At 43.6% G+C, this 27,435-nt stretch overlaps 1 protein-coding gene across 1 annotated transcript in view; it reads left to right on the top strand.

Annotated features, from left to right (window-relative positions):
• UNC79 (unc-79 homolog (C. elegans)) overlaps positions 1-9,924 on the top strand; it is a 185,361-nt gene extending 175,437 nt beyond the window's left edge. The window contains exons 51-52 of the mRNA XM_019552446.1: positions 7,113-7,154; positions 8,519-9,924. Coding sequence (XP_019407991.1) covers positions 7,113-7,154; positions 8,519-8,719 — 243 coding nt within the window. The 3' untranslated portion in view covers positions 8,720-9,924. The remainder of the gene's footprint in view (positions 1-7,112; positions 7,155-8,518) is intronic.
• The last annotated feature ends 17,511 nt before the right edge of the window (positions 9,925-27,435 follow it).

Genomic DNA, 27,435 nt, shown 5'->3' on the forward strand with positions numbered 1-27,435 from the left:
GTAGCAGCTGCTGCCTCCCATGGGTGGCAACCAGGACTTGGGTGCTGCTATGCGGGGCAAGGAGCTGTGGACCTTGGTCCCTGGCCCCATAGTCCTGGTACCTGGGGGTCCCTTCTGGCAGGGCTGGTATGGGCAGGGGGCTGTGGGTTGGGAGCAAGGGCCACCAGCAGGATCAGGGGGCTGTAGGTGGCGAGTGAGGGGCAATGGCATGGACAGGACACCGGCATATCAGGGCTGCTCAGCACCACAAGCAGTTGGGGGTGGCGGGGGGTACAGCCACAGCTGGACCCATTTCTGGATGGGCAAAGGGGGCAGGAGAAGCTCTGATTTTCCACAACAAAAAAACCCAAATCAGATGCCAAAATTTATAGGTATTTAGAAGTCATTATAGTGATTGATGTCAGGTATCCAAGTTGTAGCCATATTGGTCTAGAGGCAAAGGGAATTGGAACTTGTGGAGATTTTATCACACTCTCCTATGAAATAGGAACTTTCATTTTTACGTAGGTAAAGTTTTACAATCTTTTCTCCTGTGCCTGAAGAAGGGTGTTTGTGCCCAAAAGCTTGAAATTAAAGAATTTTTTTGCAAAAATCTAGTTGGTCTAATAAAAGATATTCCCTCTACCACAAGTCCTGATTACTTTATACTGATTGAGGCACTGGTAGGTTTCCAAATGGCTTTAAAATTGTAAATAAATCACTAAAACATTGTCTTCAACTTATACCTATATATATAGTGCCATTTAATTTTAATTGTGGAAAAGCTTGGATTTGGGCTTCTTTAATCAGAGAATTGATATGTTTTTATTGGAGAATTTGCAGTTAAACAGAGAAAACCAAGATCCTTGGTTATTAGCACTCTTAAACCTAGAATGAAGGATATTTCTTTGAACTGTTGTATGATATGAGGAAGCCACTGCAAGTGTTTCCACACTCCTGGTGTCTAGCAGTAGATCAAAATGCAACATAATAGCTTAGGCCATGTGTAGATGAAACAAGGGGCTTTTGTGCATGACACTTTAAAGTAGGACAAATGCTTTTGCACCTCTTTAAAGTTGGTGTTTGCATGCCTTGGTGGCATATTGTGCATTAATTCCAGCTGCTGTAGGAAATTCAGTGGGGTAATGCACCTTAAATGACTTGGGGCGCAGCAAATTAAAACTCCTCTGAGAAGCTCAGGGGCTCTGCAGGAAGCCCTGCAGGCAGCCTGGCAGCAGCCCAGGAAGGCAGGCTACACCCAAGAAAAGCAGCAAGCCTGATTTCCCCCCACCCCAACAAGAGCCTGCTTGCCTGCATGAGCTGCATGGGGGTCTGGTGCTCCCCTCTGCAGCTGCAATACCCTCTGGGACTGCCCGGGTTGTCTGCGGGTGGGTGCTGCATGGGGGGTGCGGGCTGCTGCTGCCACCACAGAGGGAAGCACCAGTCCCTGCAGCCCAGGGACCACTCCATCTGCCGGCAGCTTGTCCTCCCCTCCCTGCTTCCAGAGAGGCAGGTAAGTGCAGGGTGTGTGCACGACATGGGGGTTTTAAGGTCCCTAAATTGAAGCGGTGGGTTTTTAAATGCACTGCTTCAATTTAGGGCCCATGTTTTGTCTACACACGTCCTTAAATTGAGAGGCATGAGATAGATTGGAGTGAAATAAATCAGCTTCTATTGCCAAATGTGATATTTATGTTTATATTAAGATAAAGGCTGAACCTCTGGGAACTGTGGGCTTGATCCATGAAGGTGCATGGGGGTGGCTCAGACGACAGCATGGGCAGGGATCTCAGAACATGCACTGAATAAGCCTCTTTCCTCAGGACCCTGTGTTGTTCATGATCACACGTAACCCTGGCTGCTTATGCTAGCTGTGTTCCCGCATGAGGAAGGGGAAGGGGGAAGGGGAATTTGGGCCAGATTGGGCATGTCTACATGAGATGCTGTACTGGGCAATAGACTAAACTACTATGCAGTACACCATCACCGTCTACACATATAAACCATTTGCTGTGAAGTAAATTTGTCTACTGTGCAGTTAGCTACTACCTGCAAATACATGTAGTAGACTAATTGGGCAGTAGATAGTGGGCGCATCTACACATGCGCTAGATTGCACAGTAGCTGACATTACTGCACCGTCCTGATGCCACACAGGTCATTTCCAACACTACTGCACAGTAGCACCAACACCACAGTTCATGCCTGCTGATGCTACATTGCCATAGCAAAGAGCTATGGCAATGTAGCTCATTGCTATGGTGACATAGCGTTTCATGTAGATGCACCCACTGTGCAGTAGTGTGCGTGTAGATGCTGACTGGGAGCAAATTTGCTCTTGGTCTGCCCCAACATCAGGGCCATAGGAGACAGAGTAGCTCTCTATCCCCACCTCCCCACCCTGCACCCAGAGCTGCTCATCTCCCAGCTCTCCACAGGAGTGGGGAGCTGAGCAGCGCTGGGAGTGAGGTGCTTCACTGCCCAGATGAGGACTGACAGGGAGCTGTCCACAGCTGGGCAGGGATTTCCCCAAGCAGCCCAGGGCTGGCTGGGAGCTGTTCCAGAAGCTGCATGGGGAAGCCCTGTTGGGCACATCAGGAGGGGCCCTGATGTGCATGGGGCCAGGAGACTGCTGCTGCTGCAGCCAACAGAGCTCTTCTGGCCCTGTGCACATTGGGACCGGTCCCCGTGCTCCCTGCCAGCCCTTGGTCTAGCACCCTGGGGGAGCCTGGAGCTCCTCCTGGGTGCTGAAGGGGGCCAGAGCAGGGTAGGAGTAGTCCTGTACCAGGGTGCTCTTGTTGGGAGCAGCTTTGCTCCCAACAGGGAGCCATGTGTAGATGTGCTCCCAGGGAAGGCTTGCTATGCAGGATTTTACTGCACAGTAAGTCTTTAACATAAATACCATATGTAGACTTACCCATTGTATATGAAATCCCATGCAAAAACTGTGGTACGTGGAGTTAGTTGTTAGCAATACATTAAAGAGTTGATGTAATTATTGCAAAATCAAGAATTATGGATCTAGGAAATACAGCTAAGAGAAATCCAACCTCATTAAAATGAGAAATTTGGAAATGCACTGTTAGGGCATTCAAACACCCATATATAGCTGACTTTGAGTGAAATGATGCAATAGCTCTGTGTTTATACTTTAGGTATTTTATTATGTATAATCCCAGAATAATTTAAATTGCTTTTTAAAAACACATTCAGTTTTATTTCAGCAATGTTTATTTTATGCTTGAAAACTAAGTGCTATATTTTTATTACTATGACACTACTATTTTTCAAATGTTAGAAAAAGGGCTGGGTCCATGTGTTGTAAGTTCAAAGCAGCTCAGCTTTCATTATCGAGTCATGATTGGTAACTCTAAAATTAAAAACATGGAATCAACCAAGTCCTGAAGCTGTCTGATTTTTAAGGGTTGCAGAACAGATCTACACCTTATCACCCTATATTTACTTCCAGAAGCTACAAAAATGCAGCTCCCTGGTTATCAGTTGATTTTGTTTTGTTTGTTTTGTTTTATTTCAGACAGTTTATAAAAACTTTTATTGCCTTGCCTTTGTTGGTAGTTAAATTCAGTAAACAGACTATATTTTGTGTTCTAGAGCAGCCTTCCTTTCACTTTCATATAAGCCTTTCCAAAAAGGATTCATTCTCTTTAAAAACAGATCAGGACAGAATAGAGCAAAAAGAGCCCTATTTTATCATTCAAGACCTTCTTAATATTTTTTTCCCCAGAATTTTCTCCAGTGTGTAAAACACATGGATTCCAACCGCTTCCCCACCCCCAGCTCCTGCTTTCACATGCACACTCTTTAGGACAGTGGTCAGAATTAAAATATGGGCATTTGTATTAAATATATACAACTATTTAATGATCTACAATCATTAAATAGTTATGTTTCCTGTAATGTTCTTATTTGTGATATAGAAACAAGTATAATTTTTCCATTTTTAAAGGTTAAATTTTCCATTTTTAAAGGAGCCCATTGTGCAACAACACTCATTACTGCAGACAGAAAAATGTGTAGTTGCAATGGGACATCACAAGAGGGAGCAAGGGGGCACATGTTGCCAAGTGGATTATGTGAAGGGTTTTTACTTGGATATTTGTATGTTAGGGAGCCTAGTTAGGAAGTAAACAGAGGCCAAAGTGGAGCAGGAGGAAGAGGGCAGGTGAAGAGAAATCCTCTCACTAGGAGGATGTGATACTTACTCACAATCTCCTTCCTACAACAGTTCCTGTTTGACTGATGCAGTGAGATTTTCCCCTTCCAATTCCATCTACTTTGGTCATCTATATGTGAGGCTACCACCTGTCCACTTCTTCTCACAACATTTGATTAAATCTACATGTTCCTACTGAAAATTTTGTATTTTCAAATAATTGGGATTCTCCAACAATTTCCTCCAACTGTTTTGACCACGTATATATTTTCTTCTTTTCTGGGGGGAAAAAAAAAAGCTTTCCTGGGGATTAATTACTAAATTCCATGTCCTTCCATCGAGTTTCTTCTCATCCTTCTCAGCTACCTAGCAGGGAAGGATTTGTTTTCTTCCAGCCACCTCCCAGTCAGCCTCCCTGAATCTGAATAGTCAGCCTCCCTGAATCTGTCCAAGTCTTGAAATGCATAAGAAGTCCTATATTTATACACAACTCCCATACCAGCTTCCCCTGCCACTACATCTGACTCTACAGGCAATGCACATGCAGCAGATCGCATTATCTATGGTAAATCTATGAACCCATTGGGGAATATACCATAAGGTATGGCTGCCCTCTGGGCTTTTTCTTCCCCCCCTTTTAGGAAAAAATGACAGAAACCTATGGAATCAAAACTCATGGAAGAGGTTATATCTTTTATTAGACCAGCTAGATATTTGTAAACAAATTATTGTATTTTTCTGCAAGTTTTTGGGCACACTCACCCTCTATCAGGCATAGGAGAGAGCAGAGATTGTAAAAGTTCTCCTAGGTAGAAATGGAAATTTATATTTCACAGGAGAGCTGAAGGTGTGGTAAAGTCTCATGTTTGGAAAAGTTTATTTTGTCCAGGTTAGGCACAGATTTTACAATCTCTGGTCTCTCCTATGCCTGATGAAGGGTGAGTGTGCCCAAAAGCTTGCAGATAAATGCAATTTGTTTGTAAATCTAGTTGCTCTAAAAAAAGATATCACCTCTTCCATGAGTTTTGATGCCTTTTGCCTCTAGACCAATAAATATGTCTACAACCTAGAAACCTATAGAGGAGCTTCAGCAATGTTGTAAGGCCTGGGCAAAGGATGTACACAGCTAAAATTTCTACTGCCTCTAGCCATGAAGCTGAGAGTTGTATATGGTTCTTTATATGGTGGACCATGTAATGAGTTCTGACACAGCTGCATATGATCCATTAGCAAAATAGCCCTGAGATTGGAATAATTTGAGTTCTCTGAAGAGGGAGAATAGTGCTTTATCTAATGCTGTCAATAGTGATTAGGTTTAACTTGTAACACCCAGTAACATAATTGATAAATTGCAAATTTTGATGCTATTTAGAGGAACATTTTAGAACAATTTGGCTTGTGGTTAAATTAATGCCAGAGAGCATAGGCATTTCAGCTAGCAATGGCTTCTCTGACCTCCGTAAGCTTTTCTTTAAATTTACTCACAAATAGAAAGCTTTCTGAAAGGATATACGTAGAAATAGTTATTAATTCTTGGTTTATGGATTCCCTCCACTTTTACTTCTGTCATTCTCTGGGTGTTAGGAGTGTGGGTCTATTAAGCTTGACCTTGCAGTTGCCCTGCAAATGAGCTCTGAGTGAAGTCAGTGGAAGTTTGAGTGCAGATCAATTCATGCACTGTCCAGGAGAAAGTAAATCTGGACCTGGTTCAGAGCCTGAGACGGATACTTTCTACATGATTTCTGTCTCTTTGGAGTAGTTGCAGGGAGATTCACAGGTTCACAGAAGTTTAGGGCTGGAAGGGACCTCGTGAGACCATCGGGTTCAGCTCCCGTGCTCTGGGCAGGAAAGACTACTGGGGTCAAATAACCCAGCAAGGTTTGTGTCCAGTCTCCTGAGGTTATTTGACCCCAGCAGTCTTTCCTGCCCAGAGCAGGGGGGCTAGACCTGATGATCTCACGAGGTCCCTTCCAGCTCTAAACTTGACTGACTTTAGGCCAGTGCATTGAGAGGAGTTAGAGGGTAAGGCCAAAAGTCCCATCCTGCTAGTACTTACTCACATATATAAATTACTGTTTGGGGCAGGCCCACTGAGACCATTGAGATTGCTTTTATGGGTGTGTGTAGGATCAGGCCTCTATCCCTCATGTTGTACATAGCTCTGATCATGGAAATCTTTGAGTCATAAATGTTTCTTTATATTATTTTTTAACAAACAATATAACTTTTCTTTAACTTCTATTTTTTAAATAACTAGAACTGTGCGTATCCACAGATACATATGAAAATGTTATGTTGCTATTTTTGATGATAACAAAGAAAATAAGGTTTTTAGTAGCCTTTCTAGAATTTTTTTCTTAAAACTCACATTTGACATGAGGAATGTGGAGGTCCTGGCTGGCTTGTGACTGGAGTGAAAGGCAAATTCTTTATCCCCATTGCCAGCTCACAACCTACTTCAGGTGCTGTGTGATAAAAGGGAAGATTTGGATCTTTTGGATATCTGTGATGGTAGAATGAATGATGGTCAGTGTTCAGAATAAAGTATCTTCTGCATCAGCATGAACTTCTGTCTCAATTTCTTTCATGGTTCAAAACCTAGAGCAGTAAGCACTGAATAGTACAGTGCTTGGATTACATTCATGCCAATACTTGGGCACAAAAGAAGTACCTCCAGGGAAATATAATCAAGGATTCTTCTTAACAGGTTTTCATTTTAACCTATCAACGTTGCCTTAAATAAAATATCGGGAATCATTAGTTAATGCCTCATGCCCAGCAATGCTCATCACTTATAAATAAAGGGATTTCCATATTTGTGGGTGAATGCTTTTAGCATGTGTCACCAGCCATTCTTAGAGCTAAATGAGTTAGACGTACTCTGCTCTGACTCACAGTAAGTGGAGCAGATTTATAAGCACATATATTATAATAACAAAACATCTGTGTCTCCATGCAGCTCATACCAATGTGGTTGCCAATGATTCAGTCGAATCTAAAGGTAAGTTCTTTTCCCCCCTAGTTATTTTATGTGGGATTGGTGTTTATTCTGGACTCTGTCTTAATTTTACTGCAGAAATAAAATGACTGGGCATCGGCTCCCAGCTCCCTGAAAATTCAGCATTAAAAATGCATATTATTTTTGTTTTTCAGCTTCTCATCACACACATGCAAAATGCTTGGTACTTGGGTATATTCAGTGGCTCAGCACCATGCACAATACATCTGAGCAGGGGCACCACCATAATGGTTAGAGAAAAATAGGACTGGGATGTTCTGCACCTGTCAGTACTGGGACCCCTTTTCCACACTGAGATGCAACCATCTAACTGGTATCTTGGAGAACACCTCCTGCCCTTCATTAACTAGCTGTGCAGGGTGGCTGTGCTCCCTTGATGTCCTTTTGCCAACCACTGGTTGAGATACCTAATTCTGGAGAGGGATTTCAGTTCTTTGATCTGCCCTGGTCTGCTGCTTGGATGATATCCTTGCTAAGTGCCCCTATTTGTGGTAGAAATGGGGATGAGGAGTGGTTGCTGGATACAGGGGCGGTGGAGAAAGCAGTAGTATAACTAGGCTGAGACATGTGGAGACCTGCTCCAGGCACTGATTTAGAGAGGGTGCTGACATTGCCCTCCACACCCACCCCAGGAGCCTTTGCTATGGCTGGAGCAACCTCATGATGTCCAGTCATAGAAGCTGGTTAGCCCTGTGCTCCATAGTGTATCAGTCTGCAGCCAAGCTGCTGCAGCTCAGGGGGAGTCTCACTACTCCTGTCCTGTGTGAGTTCACTCCCCAGCCTCCACCCCCACATACTTTACTGGGCATGAACCTGCAACTCCCATGGGAAATCTCTACGGAGGGGCACCATTCATCTCAACCACTCCCGCCCACAATACTGCAGGACATAGGGCTGCCCAGCTTCTGAGGCTGGGTGGCATGGGACTGCACCTGCCATAGCAAAGACTCCCAAGGGGTAGGGCCATTCTGGTGCCCCTTGCTAAGCCTGAGCCTCAACTGCAGCTGGAGTAGAAAAGAGCTTGGGGAGGGTAAGTCTTTGCCCTGGACCCTTTCTGCTCCCTGGTGGTCAGTAGTCTGCCCAAGGTACTACACGAGCTCATTACACTTGTGGAGAAAGCCCTAATATAACTCTGCTGTTGACTTGGGGGACTGCAGCCTGGAGTCCAAAATCAGTTCTCATTTTTGCAACAGCTTTGTCAGCATGGGGGTGAGGGAGAAGGAAACCTGGCATGAAAGGGGAGAAACTCCTTTCCTAAAACACCTGGGGAGCATGACCCTGCATGGTCCTGGTTTTGTATATGCATGGAGAAAAGAGGAGCTGAACCTTCTGTTAATTTTTCACAGCATTTATCCGCTGGACTCCAACTGCGCCTCCAAGCCATTCAGAGTAACGTGAACCACCACAGCCTGAGGATGTTACAGGGGTCAGGACAGATGAACAACAGCTCATCTGTTCTCCGCAAATGGCTGCAGTGTACCCAGTTCAAAATGGCTCAAGTGGAAATTCAGTCATCTGAAGCTGCATCTCAGTTTTATCCTCTCTGAATTGTTCCAAGCCGTCACTTTAGTTTAGCAATAATAGGGTTAAAGCTATAAGACAAAAGCCCATTTTGTATATATCAGTATATACAGTACATACTGTATCTACACTTTTTAGCCTAGGACAATTGTGTAAAAGCTTGCAATGGGCAATGCCAAAAGCCTGATCCTGCTAGTCTGTTCTCACATATAAATTACTGCTTACAGGGACAAACCCACTGAGGCCATTAAGATTGCTTTTATGAGTGTGTGCAGGATCAGGCCTCTATCTCTCATGTTGTACATATCTCTGATGATGGGAATATTTGATTCTTAAATGTTTCTTTACATTATTTTTTAAACAAAAACAAAATATCACTTTTCTTTGACTTCTATTTTTTTTAAAACTAGAATCGTGCATATCCACAGATACATATGAAAATGTGATGTTGCTATTTTTGATGATAAAGAAAATAAGGTTTTTAGCAGCCTTTCTAGAGCTTTTTTCTTAAAACTCACATTTGGCACGCAATAACTTGTCACTATGAACCAATTATGTTATGATGAAGCTTTTTGTCATTATCTTCTGGGAAAGCAGCTTGAAAGGAGAATTTTTACAAAGTGCACTTAGAAATTAGGTGGCTAAAACTATGCCAATTAGTCTTTTTTTTTCTTTTAAATGTTGTTTTCCAAAACTGTTAAGTATGGTTGGTTGGGTTGTTTGTGTTTAAATTGCTTTTCACTCCATTGATTCTGTGCTGCACTTTCCACTTCAGTTTTGTGAATACTGTATTTTATTCTTTTGTCAATACTTGCATACAATGCAATTAAAAATGTATGACCCAGGCCTACACTTATTGATAGATATGGAAATTATATCACAGGCCTTTGATAGAAGCAGGTTTGGGTCTGAAATTTTGCATAGTGATATGGACAAGTTTCAACAGTGGCATAATTACTTAGAAAGTTATGTTTAATAGTAAATGAATTTGAACAGCATTATGCGACTCATCCAAAACCCATTGAAATCAAGGGAAAGTGTTTCAAGTACTTCATTGGGCTTTGGGCAAGTCTAAAGAGGACCAGGATATATCACCTCTTGTAATTAACATTTTAAATCTGTGTAATTACCCTGATATTTCTTGTATTTAGTACTGTAATGGTCAGACTAGAAGAGTAATGAATACACAGTTAAGCTGTATATTAAAATGCTATTAAATGTATAGTCTTTACTATCACTCTCTGTGTTCATATTTTTCCACCCAACTACATGTGGAGAGAAGAGGGGATCTTGATAAAAATTGCTTAAGTATATTTTTATTAGGCTTGTCGGTATCTGCCACTGGATTTACTGAAAGAAACAGCATATATGTTTGAAAAGGTACCTTTACAGTGCCATTCAACTAAAAAAATGACCATGACTATTGCAACAATTTACTCAAAAGACCAGTTCCTTGTGTTCATCCAGGAGTATATTGGCTAATTTCTGTGTAAGGAAAAAAAAAAAAGTCTTTCTTCCTTTTAGCCTTGCATAACCTGCACAGTTGTGAGACACCATATCCTGCATTCTATCCTGTCATGGCTTCAGAGATTCATAGTGTTTAATGCCAGAAAGAGCCATTAGATCATCCAGTCTGATTTGTAAATTAAATTTCCTCCAGTTACCCCTGTCCTGAGCCCAATAAACTGTATTTAGCCTGAACTACATCGCTCAGAAAGGCATCCTGTCTTAATTAGTGGACTCCATGGGGTGAAGACTCTACCACTTAGAAGTTTGTTCAAATGGTTAATGACCCTATTAAAAATGGGTGCCTCATTTGTAATCTAAATCTTTTTGGCTTAACTTCCACAACAGGTTCTTGTTCTGTGTTTCTGATTTGGAGTAAAAAGCCCTTTGGTTGCCAGTTTTTTTCTCTCCATGAAGATGCTTTAAATAGTCAAGTCACCTCTCAGTTTTCTTTTTGATAAGCTAAATAAATGGAGCTCTGTAAGTCCTCACAGTATGGCATTTTCTTCAGCAGTCAGATCTTTCCTGCATCCTCTCCAGTCTTTCAGTATTTTCTCCAAAATACAGGCATGAGCCCTGTATGCACTGTCTTCCAGTATTGGTGTCACAAGCACTACACATATAGGTGCTTATATGCATATATTGGTGACCTCCTGGTCACTCACTCCACATTAAAATTTACCTTTCTTGCCATATCATCATGGTTCAAATTCATGTTGAGTTGCTTGTCCACTATGACTTCTTAGTCCTTTTCAGGAGTAGCCTGTAATTCTAGGTGTATAACTACATTTGCCTACATTACGGTGCATTTCCTGTGATACATAATCAACAGTGTAGTTTATTAAGTCCTAACAAATGCCATCTGGGTAACCCACAGGATGATAATGAGGTAGCACAGGTGTCACACTGGTGGGATGATAACTGAAGGACATCCTTCTCCACAACTTTCAAACAGGCACAGGATGAGCAGTACCTTCCCTCCACCTCTTTGCTGGCTGTGCAGGGGTGGGAGGGAAAGCAGTAGAGAACAGAGAAGAGGCTCTGAGGTTGCTTTGTACAACAGAGCCCAGCAAATTATTGCTCTTCCTTTTTTCTTGCTGGCAGTTCGGTAGGTAAAACAAAGATGCAATTGCAGCTTCTTGCCAAGGAAGAACTACTACAGCCTCTTCCCAAACAGACTGAATCCTGTCGTTCTGGTTTGTGTCTGCCATGTGCCCCTGGCCCTGGCCCAGGGCCCTGCTGCTGTTGAGGGCCAGTAGAACAGGAGGAGCCCTGCTGGGATGTGAGAGAGCTGCACTGGCTGAGGGAGCTTCGATTTGCATTTTTGCCCTCTCGTGGAACTGGCATGGCACTGTTATGGGGTGGTTAGGACCATGGAGGTCGTGCAGGCAGGTTAGAGTGGAATTCAGGAAGGGAAGAAGAGGACAGGAGGCTGCAGAGAGGTAGGAGCAAGTGTGAGAGTTTGAGGTGAGAAAATGAGGGTTGCTTGTGAGGTGAGAAGAGAATAGGGATAAGCCCTATGAGGAGAGAATGAGGGACCTAGACCTCTTCAGCCTCCACAAGTGGAGGCTGAGAGGTGATCTTGTGGCTGTCTACAAATTAATTAGGGGGATGCAGCAAGGGATCAGAGATGCTCTTTTCACCAGGATGCTTCACAAGGAACAATAGTCACCAATTGACAGAGAGCAGATTTAGACTAGATATCAGGAAAAACTTCTTCATGGCAAGGGTGGCCAAAATCTGGAATGGGCTCCCAAGGGAGGTGGTGCTCTCCCCTACCTTGGGGATCTTTAAAAGAAGGCTGGATAAGCATCTGGTGGGGGTCATCTGACCCCACCACTTTTTTCTGCCTAGGCAGGGGGTCGGATTCAATGATCTGTTGAGGTCACTTCCGACTTTAGCATCTGTGAATAGAGTGAATGAAGAGAACAAGATGGGGATAGGAAATCTGTGAGGGAATCTTAGACAGGAGAGACTGGGATTGAGAGGGAAGGAGGAGACAATAGGGAGAGTTTGTGGGGAAATAGAGGTGTCTCAGAGGACTTCACACATGGACTTGTAATTGAGTAAGAGCTCAGTTCAGCTTCTGGGCTAGGGAGAGACCTTACACAATAAACCAGTTTAAGTGATCAGAAACTGGTTTAAACTTGTAACAGAACAGATGTTCAGTGCACATAAACCAGTTTGAGAATGGCTGAAACTGGTTTGCGATAAACCTGGCTGAAAGTAGTATCAGACTTAACTGATTTGGCTCAAACTGGTTTATGCAATGTGTGTCCCAGACCCCTTGCTGGTTAAAGATAAACCAGACTCCCCCAGAATTCCCAGCATGCTGGCTGGGCTGGGCGGGGCTCTCTGCTCCACAGCAGGCCTTGCCCCTCCCCTCTGCAGCTCCACCACAGACTGTGGGCTGCCCAGCCCCTCCCCCCTGCTTTGAGGAGGTGCCTGTGTATTAACTGGCAGACCACATGCTGACTATGATCCCTGCTGAATCAAGAGGTACAATGAACAGGTGGGTGGTAACGTCCCTCTGTTGTTCTCTTAATGGGGTGATAAACACTTATCAGTTCTCTGCTGGGCTAATCAGAGTGTCCTGCCCAAGCCTGGCCATGCCCCTACTCTAGCACCCTTGGCTTCTAGCCTGAGCCACTGCAGGCATGCGCCTGCATATCTGGGATGTCTGTGCAGTTGCAAAACAGTTCAGTCTAGCCAGGCTAAACTAACTTGCAAAGATTGAATCAATTCAGGCTCAGGCTTTTTGAATGTCTGTCCCTAGCCCTGGAGACTGCTACTGGGCAGAGTGGGAACCAGCCAAAGCCAGCACCACCAGAAGAGGTGTGGGAGCAGACCAAAGTAAGTAAATGTTGCATTAGAGGGCCTCTTTATTTGTTTAAAACAGCATGGGTGCAAAGAGACAGTCATTTGGATTGAAGTGAAAGGTGTGATTTCATGATAGGGCAGTATCTTCTGCTTCTAACAGATTGCGCAAAATTACTGGTGCTTCATTGGACATGAGTGTAGCTGAAGGCAGAATTCCCACTGCAGGTCCTGTGTTGCTGGTGCTAATAGACAAGAAGGAAGGGATCCCACCTTGCAAACTGGATACCATTTTGTACGTGAGACTCCATTGAAGAAATATGGGTTTAATTGCAGACTGGGTATGTATGATCCAGAGTTGCTTGGAGACAACAAACACTACCTTTGCTATGTTAATTTTACAGAGAGACTTCTTGGAGCAGAGCCACGCTTCAAACAACAGTGGACTGTTATTATTTCTTATTGTGTAGACAGCACTATGTATACCAGCACTGAGATCCCTACCAGGAAGCACTAATCATCCAGAGTCAATGAATCACAAAATATGCAGTTGGTCAGTCCTGAAAATTAGAAATAGGCCTGAGCCAGAGTTTGAATCCCAGTATGACTCCATATTCTCTCACACTTTAGGGGAGTTTGGATACAGTTTGAATCCAGTTTGCAACAGAAATAAGGGTCAGTTGTAACATTTGAGACCAGATATTAAAAGCAGATTTTGGTTTGTGTCCCCCTCCAATTATCGTCAAAATGTAGCATGGAACAAACAGTTTTGAAGGCATGTCTGATGTAGGAAGCTAAAGGTTGTGTATGTTAATTGGGAATATGTTCCACCCTTAATAGGCTGTGTGGAGGAAGGTATAAAATCAAAATGAACAAATGGCCTGTCAACTACTTTTGTAGTTGATAGATTATTATGAGTGTTTTAAATAATGCTAAGGAAAGCTGATACTTCTCACCAGACATGGCTAGCTGTGTGGTGCTTAACCCCTACTGCATATGTAGTGCTAGTTTCACAGTATAAGCAGTGTAGGCTTATTAAAAGGAAGAGAATGATCCATTTTAATTGTGTTCAAACACTTACAAAGGTATCTTTAGGCTACTAGAGGTCAATATTAAGCTCAAGTGAGTCATTCATGTTTTTGTGACATAGCCCAGAGCAGCAATTCTTTGTATTTTATAGGTATGTTAGGCAGTAATATGTCCCATATAAATGCTACCAAATGACCCAAACCTATCTTCTCGCCCTTTTGTGTTCCCAGAATAGCTGTCTCCTTCTATACCTGTCAATAAGATTCAGATTCAGGTCTGTCTCTTGAGTTCTTTTGAAAGAGCTGCAGTATAGAAAAAAGGTTGTAATAAGCTGCTTAAATTAATGCCTGTTACTAGATCTGCTTTGGTAAAAGAGTCAGTTTATAGTGCACCAAACTGTGATATTTTCATCAAGACAGCATGCTGTAGGATTTTCAGTTCTGTATAAAAATCCACCTTACAATATCCCTTAATATTGGCCTGGAATGAACAAACCTTTTGTGAGGCCTGGTGCTTGGTCAAGCTGCACAAGCCTCAGAGTTGTAGGAAAGGCCATAAGAGGCCAGAACTTGTACTTCTTCAAAACCATTTTTCAGGTTGGGCCAGAGAAGGAAAGGCAAGGATACTGGCATTTAGACTTGTGCTCCTTCATAAGGCACTGTTGTATCTCACCCACAATAGCTGACATGCCATTTGGGCATAACTTTCACAGGGACCAAATGTGTCTGTTGACATTACACAGAAGTTGGGTCTTAATTTCACTAGGACTCTTTATGTAATTTCTTAATGGAGTGGAGATTTACCTTTTGAGGTAAGGCCTAAACCCAGGTTAGGACATCACCAGTTCCAGGAAGCCTAAGAGTTAAAAGCCCCATGATTAGGATTGGGGGAGAATGGGGATAGCATTTGGGTTGGAGGGAGCTGTGCCTTCAGACTCTGTGATGCAACTCCAGAATAACTCCAGTCATTTCAATGTTTGGATATGAAAGGGGATCAACCAGAGGCAAAGAGGAGAGCATGGGCACCACGTATGGTTGGCAGTTTTTATTTACAACTTTTTGGTGTGTGCACAGTGGTGACAGAGGAAACTGTTGGAATGACATATTTGCATAAGAGAGTCCTGACGTTGTTTTGGTCTGTGGAAAACAAGGGAAAATGCCAGCTGGTGCCCCTGCTGTCCCTTTTCTGGAGAGTCTGACTGGAGTGAAATGGAACACCCTTGTTTGGGCAGTGCTGGACCAGGTGGAAGGCCAGAGGGTCTGCCTGGATCTGGGGCCTCAAAGGCTAAGTACAGACAGACAAAAAGCCAAAGGCTGAATTGGTTCAGTCTTTGCAGGTTAGTCTAAGTTGCAGAGATTAGATTGAAAAAGACGTGAACAGACATTTACCTTTGATTCAGAAAAGGCAGCTACCTGCCTATAGTGGCTCAGGCCAGAGGTAGGGGGCGGCAAAAGAGCATGGCTCTCTGGCACATAGCCAGTGTGGGCTGTGTGTTCACTTCCTCTTCCTGCTGCCCCCAAGATCTCTGGGATTTGCAGTCCACAATCACAGCAGCAAGACTCTGCAGGGTTGCTTATCACTTCTTCTCTTGCTTCCAGGTGCCTCTGGGATTTGTAATCCACAGCTGCAGCCAGTAATAAGTTTAGGTAGGGGAAGAGAGTGTTTAAAACCCACCCCCCCAACCCCAGCTCGGCTTTGCCTGGGGGAGGCAGTCTCCAGCCCAGCTTGCTCCATCCACCCCTTTGTTAGCCAGCTCTCTGCTTCAGCTAGGGAGCAGAGGGGTGGGGCCAGCCCTGCTCTCTGGAGCAGACAGCCCAGCCCAGTACTGCAAAGCATGCTGGGGGACTGTAATTTAACTGAAACCAGGATGGGATCTGGGACAGAATTTTCATAAACTGGTTTGACTCAAATCAGTTAAGTCTGATACTATGTTCAGTCAGATTTATCTTAAACCAATTTCAGCCATTTTGAAAGTGGTTTATATGCCCTAAGTTTCTGCTGTGTTACAGGTTTTAAACCAGTTTCTGATCACTTAAACTGGTTTATGTGTAACTTCTCTCCCTAGCCAAAGGGGCCAGATCCAATCTGCTAGGTGTCACAGTGCTGAAGGGACTTGGTATCTTCTCACGACTTGCTGAAGCTGGCCTTGCCTCTACTGCAATGCATGCCCTGTGCAGCACACATGAAAACATTGCCTAGCTCTTAATTTCTTAAGTAGCTGGGTTTTCATTCTCTCCCATGGAGAATTAACATAGTTAGGGTTCAGAGAAAAGAGGAAAAGTGCCTCAAGCAACAAACATTTTTAAAGGATCAATTAACTGCCAACACTTTGGAGTTAACAAATGCTCCTAATCTGCTAATTCACTAGTGATCAGTCTTGTGTAAGTAGCACCAGGTAATTTTATATTATGACACTGAGTTTAACTAGTTCCCCTTCAAATGTGATGAGCCATTACTGTGGGCTGGGAGGCTTTGGGTTTGATGGACATAATGTACCACTAGGTCATAGTTTCATAGTTGGTAGGGTCGGAAGGGCCCTAAGCAGATCATCAAGTCTGACCCCTTGCCACGGGCAGGAAAGGATGCTGGGGTCAAATGACACCGGCTAGGTGGCTGTCTAGCCTCCTTTTGAAGCTTGTCAAATTCAGCTTGTTAAATTCAGCAGCTGGACAAACAAAACCATTATGGTTGTTTAGTATTTGATTTTAGTATTTTGTGTGTCAGTGAAGCTGCATGTAAATGATTCTTTTAAAAAAGTGAATGATTTTCATTGGAAGCCTTACCTGCTTTGCACTCCTGGACCTGAGGAAATCCTGTATAAATGCTGGCAATGGCTAGATCAGTGGGAGGTCAGGCTTTTTGGCAGGCATTCTACCTTCTCTGAGTCCAGCTCTAATCCCCTTCTCTTGCTGGGCAGAAAGCAGAGCAGCAGATCCAATCTACTGCTGTGCTTTATCCTTGCTTTATCTGCCACTGAGCTGCCTGTGCACAGAAGCTGCCTATGCCACTTGTGGTGAGCACATCACAGATTGTGCACTTTTGGGCTAGAGCCTGAATTAGTGTAAACTGCCACCACGCTCCTGAAACCAATGGAGCTCCTTAGATTAGCTAAAGATCTGGCTGTATATTTTCAGTTTCAAGGGGTAAAAGTGATGTAGTGAGGCTGTGATGTAGCTGAAGGATATCAGGGGTATATAATACTATACTTACCAGAATCTCAGATGACCTGGAATTTAAGACAACCCTCCCCCAAGTTATTAGATTCTAGACATAGGAAACTGTAAAGGAGCTCCATGCATCCTTTTTCTTGTGCCCTTTCTCCATGCTCCCCTTGCTTCATATGTCCTATGCCCCTTTCCCCCATGCAGTGCATCCCCTTCCTCTGCACTCCCTCTGCATTGTTTGTCTGCTTCCCTTCGCTGCCCCCGCTCCATGCACTTCCTGTCTGCAGCATGAGCTACCCTGGCTCTGCCCAGAGGTGATGATGTGTTCCCGTGTGTTCTTTTTCCTCTGTGAACCCTGCTGGGCCAACATCTTCTTCATTGTGCTGGTAATGTCCCTGAGGGTGCTAGCAGGAGAGCCCAGGACCTGTAACTGAACCTGGCTACTGCTTAGAGTGTGTAGTGTCTTTACAAAAGGGGCAAAACCGAGCCTGCATAGGTTCTATGCTAGTATCACTTAATATGAGCGCTTCATGCGATGTTGCGAAGGTTTGATAGAAAGGGCAAGCGTGGGGCAGCAATGTTTGTTTTTCTACCTGATATTTTTGATGACAGCTTTCAAATTTATAACAATTGGCTTTCCTTCCAAGCACCCAAACTCCCATGTCTCGACTTCAGCGAATGTAGCAATTGCCTGGACCCTGATCAGAACTTCATGTTTCAGTCCCAGGCCTAATGATTATTTATGATCCACTGAGAGCTGTCAGTGAGATCAATGCTATACAAGCCTAAAGGAAAACATGCTTTCTTCCCCAAGACTTTTATAAATCTTAAACCAACTGAGCCCCAGATTGTAATGAGAATAATTTTCCTGTGATGGTTCCCTTTTCCAGAGCAGTTTAAGCAGTGACATGAATCTCTGTTTCATTATAACTCTTTATTTTTTAACATTCCCATCAAAAGTCAATTGCATGTGATTCACTTAATGTGTACCAATTTGCAGATTAATTCTATTAATTGAGGTGCACTTAATTGATCTGCATTGTCCAATTATTCAGCTGACTCAACCCTCTACACACAGAACAAATAGCCTCAGTAGGTGGCTATTCCGATCCTTTTGAATCATAAAGCAGCTGCTAGTTTTCCCCAGCTGTGAGGCTGAGATCAAACGCAAAGCTGCTAGAGATGCTTTCCTTCAAATGAGGACATTAGAAATAAGAAATTTAATAATAATATTGCCTGCAGTATCAGAAAGCTGTGAGCAGAATGACATGGTTGGGGAATTAAATCCACAGCAATATAACCAGGCTCTGCTTGGCCCAAACTCTGCCTTAGTCTCCACTCTGTTTACTGTTTTGCATGCCTAAGGCAGAACTGTGGCTAGATGCTGATTAAGCCACACAAGAAGGAAGGGCACAAATAGCCAGTGGCCCTTAAGGATCCATTTATGAGCCAGCCACCCCTGTGGTCACTCTACCAGTGCTCTAAAAGCAGGGGAGAGTGGAAGACTTAGAAGGACTATCTATCAGAGAACTGGCTGATAAAAGGAAGAAGTGGAACCTGCCTATCTTGGGGAAGGGTGCTGTATTTATGCCTCTCAGCCTGAGGTTTCTGGTGAAGTGGGGAACTGCCAGGTGTTCCAGTTGATACAACCTGGCCACTAATTTGTACATGTCTGTTTGGTTTTGAAGGGGTGGTGGAGGCCAAGTGATGTTTCAAACCACAGTCAGGGGGTCAGTCTAGGGTTTTTGCATAACTTCAGTACAGATCTAAAGCATAAAGGTCCTAGAAAGAACCAGACCCAGCCTAATTAACCTTGTGCCATACCTGTTGGGAAATTGTTCCTTGTAAGGAATTGGAATCTAAAAATGCTGAGAGTCCCTACATGGCTCTGTCAGATTTGGGTTCACAAGCCTAGGATAACATTTAATGTGTGTTGTTGCCTTAGCGAGTTGCATTTAGACTGCTTGCAGGGCATCTTGAAGGACTGAGACCTACTAATTAGATTCAAGCAAAGGACAAAATCCTACTGGTAGAGCAGCAAGAGCACAAGGAGCAGTGGCTTTTTGGGTATTGTAGCATATGTCTTTTTATGATTCATTGGATTCAGTAAAGACAATCATGCATGAATGAGAAGAACTAAACAACAACTTTTATTATGGAGCAGTAGGCAAGCTTCTGCAGCCCTTCTCTCTAAACCGATAACTGAAGGACCATCTCCCAATTCTTAGCTTCTTACGGTCTTCTAAGTTAGGGAGCATCTCTAACTTACATGTCTTACCAATTGGAGTGAAAAAAGTTAAGAGGCATATTTGTGACTTTTAACTGTCTAGATCACTAAGAATTGATCTTAGTCCACCTTGTATTTCATCCACAATCCACAAAACTGCTAAGACCTCCTGTACCACCCAGGCATCTAATGCCACCTAAGCTCTTGTGATCCAAGTGGAAAGTTCATAAAGTACATAGATCCTTGATGCCATGCATGAAGAAACAACATGCTTGAGGAGGAAGCAGGGGAGAGGTTGTGACAATGTCGTCCTGTTGCCAAAAAGCTTAGTGGGCAAGGCACTTGTCAAGGAACTGGGAGATCTGGGTTATAGGTTCACCTCATCCAAAGGGGGTTTGAACCCATCTCTCAGGAAAATGCAGTAGCTGCCAGGGTATTGGCCCAGCAAGATGGGGAGCATTCTCCATCTCACCTGTTGGACCAGGGCCATTTGGTGAGAAAGGGATGTAAGAGCCATGGGGAGACAAGCAAGCACTTGCTCCTGGTGCCATTTGTGCATTTGCCTTAAATATTTATTGGATGAAATGCATAAGAAGCATTGGGAGCTGGGGCTAGAGCCCAGGGCTCACTTCCTACCAGTGTCACAAAGTTAAGCTCCCTCATGTGCTGCTGTCTGTCAGCCAGACACCTTGTTTTGGGCAAGTATCTCCGTTCTGAACATCATGGATCCCAGAATGACAGAGGTGTATAAAGATACCCATGGAAAGAATGGGCAAGGTATGTGCATCTCCCTGGGGTAACAGCACTGCCTTCTGCAATGCAGGGCCTGTTCCAGAGCTTGCCCATGATGACAATGGATGTGTCCTCACGAAGGCCAGGAAGCTTCCCACTGGGAGAATGGGAGTGGTGACACATGGGTTCCTCCTTCCTGCTCTTCAGTATCACTACTGAGGGGCAGCAGCAGGTCCCCTTGCCTTTGTGTGCCTGTTCTGTGCCCAGCTCCCTGGTGTCCCCTGCCAGACACACCTTGCCCCATAGCCGAACGGGTCAGCATGCCACACTCCCTTTAGTAAATCCTAAATCTGCCCATGTACCTAAGTATCTTAAGTAGATGGCAAGATTGTCATCTTTGTGGGCAAAATGAGGTAGCGTACCTGAAGCCAGATTCCTGCTTTAGCAGTGGCAAAAGCTTGGATATCCTGGGCTGCTTGTACATGTGATGGGAGTTTAGTTCCCTTAAATTGAAATGGTGGGTCTTTAATTGTGACTATTAAAAGCCCACCATTTCAATTTAGGGGTTCCATCACTGTTATGGCGAGGAGCCTGATTCTTTTTTTATTTTTATTTTTTTGGTGGGTGGAGCTTGCCTGCAGCTGGGGGTCAAGCTGCAAGCAGGCCCTGAGCTGTGGGGGCCCTGGTCCTTCTCTCCATGGGGACAGCACCCTCTGGGACCGCCTTGCTCTGAGCTGGCGCAGCACCTGGCTTGCTAGCAGCCCACCCAGGCAGCTCCAGGGGCAAGCTGGGAGTGTTGGTGGCCAGAGAAGGTGATGGGGACAGTGCATGGGGTGCTGGAAGCCCGGGCTGGCTTGGGGATGGTTGTATTGCTACAATTTCTTAGGTAGCAAACTAAAATACATTGGGATGTGTTTTAGTTTGCTACCTAAGAAAGTCATTTACATTGCAATACGCTGCCTTGCGTGTAATGTATGATGAAATTGAACTGCTATAAAAGGACAATTTTGGCACATGTACAAGAGACCTTAGAGAGAACAGTTTCTGGGACAGTGCATCAGATCTTTTAGGGCTCTCTGAAAGGCAGTGGCTGTTTTGCTCAAGTAAAGACTGCAAGATCCAGACATGCATATGTTGCATATTGATTTCACCGAGCCCTCAAGGTCTTACTTTATGGAAGCAATTACCCTCTGTCAACAGGAAATTACCCTCTAGTAAATGAAGTTGCTTTGACTGTGCTCTGTCTCTGGGTGCTGTCTGAGAAGAGGAGTGATTCTGACTTGAGTATTTTTGTCTTTGCTTAGGGAGATGGACTGGTGAGTCCCAGGGATGAACTGACTAGAGGGAAGATTAGACCAATTGCACTTCTCACTTCCCGGTTGAGAGTTGCAGCAGGTAAAACTGTAGGTTTGCAGAGCTCTGACCTCCAGAGAAGGATCTGGCAGTGAGCACAGATCCTGAGAGTGACTGTCTCTCCTCAATAATGGAAAGTTTTGGAGAGGAGGCACGGGCCTCTCACCAAGCTTTGATCTTGGGAAGGTCATATTCTTGTTAACCCTTGCAGACTGTTTATGCAGCTAGCTTTGATGTGCCTCCCCTTACCTATCTCACTATGTCTAGCTTTATGGCCTGAGAATGGTACCACTGCTTCCCTAACAAGCAGAGAAGAGCTGCAGCTGGAACCTCCCACCTAGATTTTGAGAGATTTCAGAGCTGAGCCTTCAGAGCTAGATTAGTTTTGATACCGGAGAGAACCTGCACTCTGGTTTCTGTGGGCTGCAGAGAACTAACAAGCTGGTGAAATGTTCATTTATTCCTAAGATTTTACAGGATTCTGAATCCCGAATCTGACAGCTAGTTTTACTTGAGCCCTGATCTATAATATTGATCCAAGATCTATTCAGCATTTTTGTTCTACTCTTGCTAATCTCAGTGAAATATTAAGTTACTTGCAACACCGCTATCACGTAAAAAAATTAAGGCAGGGCAAGGTGGCACCTTTAAGACAACTTGTTCAAAAAGGTACAATTTTTTGTAGGTTACAGCCGGCTTTGTGAGATGCTATGAATGGAGTATGAATGAAAAAGACAATCTACCAGTGATGCTTATTGATTGTTTTTTGTTTTGTTTTTACCTTACCCAAGTGAAAACTGCCAAACTTCTATTAGACAATCTCAGACAACTATAATTGTGAGATAGTGCTTATGCTAAGCAAGGCCTAGCATTAAGAACAATGCACTAAAACTCCCAGAATGCTTCAAGGAGGTTGAGGAATCAGCGATTGACATTCTGGTAATCACTTTCTGACCCTTAGATAAAAATGCTGACCTTCTGACCCTTGGACAATGATAAAAATAGCAGGCAAGCAGCTTATATTGTTAAAACAGGAAACCGCATGGCTAAACTTCAATGACGAAAAACAACCGCATATTATGTCAGTCTTGACATTTTAACCCTGCAAAAACCAGCAAAACATATAGATGAATAATGTATTTGGTTATAGAAAATTAACATAAGAAATATAAAGGTTATTAAAAATTAACATAAGAAGCGTAAAAATTATAATACAAAGCGTATCACCTGATATTATAATATAGATAAGTTAACTAAATAATCAATAGAAGTAAGAGTTAAAAATGCATATGTATAAGTGTTATCATATATAAGTAATAGTAAAGTTATGTTAGATGCCTCACTGCCAACATGGGGACAGTTTTGTATCTTTTGTCTAAAAAAAGATAAGGGACTCCTTTTAAATGAGATGTTGACCAGTTCTGAGACTACTGAATCAGGCAGCTGCACCTAGCCTCTGGGTTAGAAAGCAAGGGCTTGATTTGGGAACCTCGTGAACCAACAGACCTCCTTTAGCTTATAACTTTGTGAGACAATAAAAGTTTTAAATTGAACATCCAGGTCTGAGCCTGTGCTTAATTCAGTCCTTATATAATTCGGCATGGAACTCACACAATAATATAGGCCCTTGCCACTAAATCATGCCTTAAGTTGTGATCCAGACACACATTCAGTCAATTAATGGCCTGATAAAACAAGGAATAAGCCACAAAGTTATACCACAAAAAATAACTTTGTGGCTGGTTACTATCATGCCATTAATTGAACATGTGGCAAGGTTCCCCCCTGTGTCTGGGAGCCCCATCAGCTGATGGGGCTCCTAGCCAGGGGAACTTGCTATTTGCCAGTGCAGGGGAAGCCCAGGCTCCCCTCCACTGGCTATGGCACATGTGGCATAGGAGGAAGTGTGATTGTGGATTACGCATCAGATCTCATCATGCCTTTACCTGACTTTCTGGCAGGGGCTATACTGATCAGTATCTTATGCATAGCTGCCTATGAGAGAGATTTCCAGTCTATGCATGTACAATGATGCTCCCTACTGGCTATTCCTCTGGGGATGAAGGCCCAGGTTCTCACAGGTGTTCAGAAGCCTAAACCCAAATTTCTCCCAAGAACAGAGAGAAACTAAGCTGAATAGAAACCAGTACAGATACTTTTAGTGTTGCCTTGGCACCTGTATGCATTTAAAGATCAAAATCTTACCAGGAAGAAGTAGAGTCTCTGTAAGAATAAGTGGTGTGATCTTTGCTTTTGGAACTGTAGACAGTGGGGCTAGGTACAGACATTCAAAAAGCCTGAGCCTGATTTGATTCAATCTTTGCAGGTTAGTTTAACCTGGCTAGGCTGAACTGGTTTGAAACTGGACATTCTCTCTAGACTGAGGAAATTCAGGCACATGCCTGCAGTGGCTCAGGCTAGAAACTGGAGAGCGCTAGAGCAGCCCTCCCTTCCCTTCTGAGGGGGGCATGGCCAGGCCCTGGTAGGACTCTCTTATTAGGGAGGTGTGCCTGCATGGTCCCAGGCTTTTCCCTACTAGCTACTCAAGGGGCAGGAGTGCTGGCAGCCCCCAGCCCTGGGCTAGCACTCTGAGGCAAGTGGGGTGTGTGCAGTGCATGCATCTGTTGATGATACGGAGCTTTTGAACTTCTCTCCCTGCTTCGTCATACTGTCTGCAGCAAACTGACATGTGAGCAAGCCAGCCGGGGTGTGTGTGTGTGGGGGGGGGGCGCTGATAACAGTCTTTTATCACCGATTAGCAAAACAATAGCCTCTCTCCACATTACTTCAAACTTCTTAAACAGCTTACTGGCTGACCTGTTGATTAGCTCCAGATGCCCTAAGCAGTCACTGTTCTGTCTTCCTATCCCAGTGAAATTGGAGAGAGACACACACAGAGACACCTCTTGGCATTAACTAGCATACTGTATGCTGGTGTATGTGGCAGAGAGGAGGAAAAGATCTCTGCTTAAGCAGCAAGTAGTGAGAAGTGGGGGAGAGAGGGCATGGGAAGGCCAGGCAGACCTTGCTGTGCCTGCAAGTCTGTGCTGAGCTCCAGCCAGGGAGCAGGGTGTGGGGAGGGGAATAGTCCTGCTGTGGAGCAGAGAGCCCTGCCCAGCCCAGAGAGCATGCTGGGTTGCTGGTGGACTCTGATTTAACTCAAACCAGCAAGGGGTCTAGGACAGATATTGTATAAACTGGTTTGAATCAAATCAGTTAACTCTGATATTACATTCAACCAGATTTATCTCAAACTAGTTTCAGCCATTTTGGAACTGGTTTATGTGCACTGAACATCTGTTCTGTTACAAGTTTAAACCAGTTTCTGATGACTTAAGCCGGTGTATTTGTAATGTCTGTCCTTAGCCTGGAAGAGGAAGCTGAGTGAAGGAGAGGAGATAGTCTCCCTTCCTTTCCTCTTAGGTTTTAGGCATCAGAGTTTTGAATTTTAAACTTCATTGCTGAACAGCAAAAAGGATTTCTACACCTCCCTGCCTGTCTGCCATCTAACACCACCAGGGAAGGAATGCTGCCTAATCTCACAAAGACACTCTCATGGACCCAGAGGAACAGACTTCCATCTTCAGCTTCCTCTGTGCAAAAATGTAGTCTGTTTCCTACCAATGGGGACTTTTTACCATCATTAATTTTCCCTGAGAAAGGGTGCATGAGCCCAAAAGCTTGTAGAAAAAGGTAATTTTTTTGTGATTTCTCAGCTGATCTAATAAAAGGTATCATCTCTGAACCAAGAGTTCTAGAGTTTTGCATTTCTCCAGGCTTCAGAGTTGGCACTCTTGAGAAAATGTTGCTAATTGAACAATTGACTATTTGTGGCTGTTCAAACCCTCCAGAAAGAGATGGATGATCATGATTTGAAAAGATGCACACTTTATTTTGAACAAAGTTCCCATTGGCATTGCCAGGGGGTGAAACTTAATTCGGAAACTCCCATTTTCTCTTCCCTTACTCCAATCTTGGGATAAAAGCGAAGGGCCCAGAGAGGGTTGTCGTTCAGTCTCAGCTCAGCTTAACTTGGCACAAGCAGGCAAATGCTCATGCTTCCAGATCTGACTGTATCAGCAGAAACTCCCTTCCCTAAAATAGGTTGCCAGATATCCGATTGCAAGTTCTTCATCATCAAAATAAACTCTTATGGCTGGCAATTCTCTAGAGCCTTGGTGCTAGCTGCTTGTGTTAGCACTGGCTGTTTACAAAGTAACTCTTCCATAACTGTCCTATATAAGGGATAGTGGGAAAGAAGGATCTTGTTGAGCAGAAAAATTGTTTTCCTACAGACTTGGGGAAGACTTTCAAAGACACAAAGTGAGTCAAACAACCAGTTTTCACTGACAGCCAATGAGAGTTGGGCACCTAACTCCCCTTTAGGTTGCTGACAAACTCCTTTACCTGCTTTAGTCTAAAATGGGTAGTCCTTAAATAATCACACTGAGTCAAATGTATTTCCAATACAGAGCGTGTTTTAAAGGCCAAAAGAATATTTCAAGTCCTTTTGGTTGTATGTGTCAGTATGAATACCTAGGAGGGCCAGTAGCGTATTTGGGAAAATCTGTGAGAGCAAATCCAGGAGCGCCCAGGTTTTCTGAGTAGACTCACTTTTTGTAGTTGGAACACATTTAAATTATGGCAGCAATTCAGCTTTTAAAACAACTTTTAATTGCGGTGACACAACATAGCATAATCAAGTGGCCTCCCCTTTGTCTTCTGAAAAACAGCTATAATTGCAATTACTTTATGACCACTTACCATAGAAGAGAATCAGAAAGCAATCAAGTCTGGATGACTATAAGAACCATCAGATTAAGGCAATCAGGCTGGCAGTAGGGAGGCTTTTTCTTGTACTGTTTCTTAACAGACAAAAGTAGGAAACAGAAATGCCAAGTTGGTCCCAAAAGTTGCATTTCTTCTTGTTTCACCCCATTAAATATTTTGGAAGAAGGGTACAGTAGCTGCAGCTATTACAGACAAACTTTAGATAGATGGGCCTGTCAGACTCTAAATGAAATCCTATATCACTTTGCTTGTGGTTTTCTTCCTCTCCATACAAAATGAAATTATGGGGAATTAAATTTTTGAAGCATGACCATTGCACAAAGAATTATTCAGGGAAGCTCTGGCCACCTGCACAGAGTTCTTTTCCCCCCTAGCTTGTTTGTTCATTGTCTCTATTACTAATTAGGTTTTCTGATTTAAACTTCATTTGCAGATGATGGATTCTAAGGACTATTGCAAAGGACAGGACATCAAGGTCAATATTTTGAATGGGAAGAGAGGAGCTTTCAGAATGCTTATGTTCTGCAATAGCCTGGGAAAAGGAGGGGATTCCTTGTCTGCTGAGCTGACATCCTTGTTAGGGTATTTTTTTTGTAATTGCAGTGTGAAGCAAATAACCCTGCTGGCAGTGACACCATTGTGATGGACACTTTATTGTTGTTATCCATTTTACAGCAGCACCTACTATGCGTGAAGCACTTTTCCAAGCACTCAAATACTTCCAGTGGGGATAAGTCTGAAGACAGAGAGATAAGGGAAAAGAGGTTAAGTGAGAGGAAGTATCAGCAATTTATACATGCATCATCTGATCGCACTGCATGGTAAGGGTGGAGTTACATCTTTGTGCTGCCTCTCAAGCAGGATGTTTACCCCATAATATCACCTTTTAATATATGTGCAGTAGAATATTCTAAACACAGCCAGTGCCAGTTTCTGATACTGTGTTCACAGTAAACAGCATTTTCCTCATGTTGCCTCCTTCAAATAATGAGGCACTGGGTACTTCATGCGAATAAGGTACCATATTTCATGGAGTATAAGTCAGGCTTTGAAGCCCTGTTTTTGTGTCTTAAAAATCAAGCTTGTGAAGGAACACTTTGAGAGGCTGGACACCTTCAAGTCA

Source organism: Crocodylus porosus, unplaced genomic scaffold, assembly GCF_001723895.1.
Source record: "Crocodylus porosus isolate Cpor-Errol unplaced genomic scaffold, CroPor_comp1, whole genome shotgun sequence".
Classification (NCBI taxonomy): Eukaryota; Metazoa; Chordata; order Crocodylia; family Crocodylidae; genus Crocodylus; species Crocodylus porosus.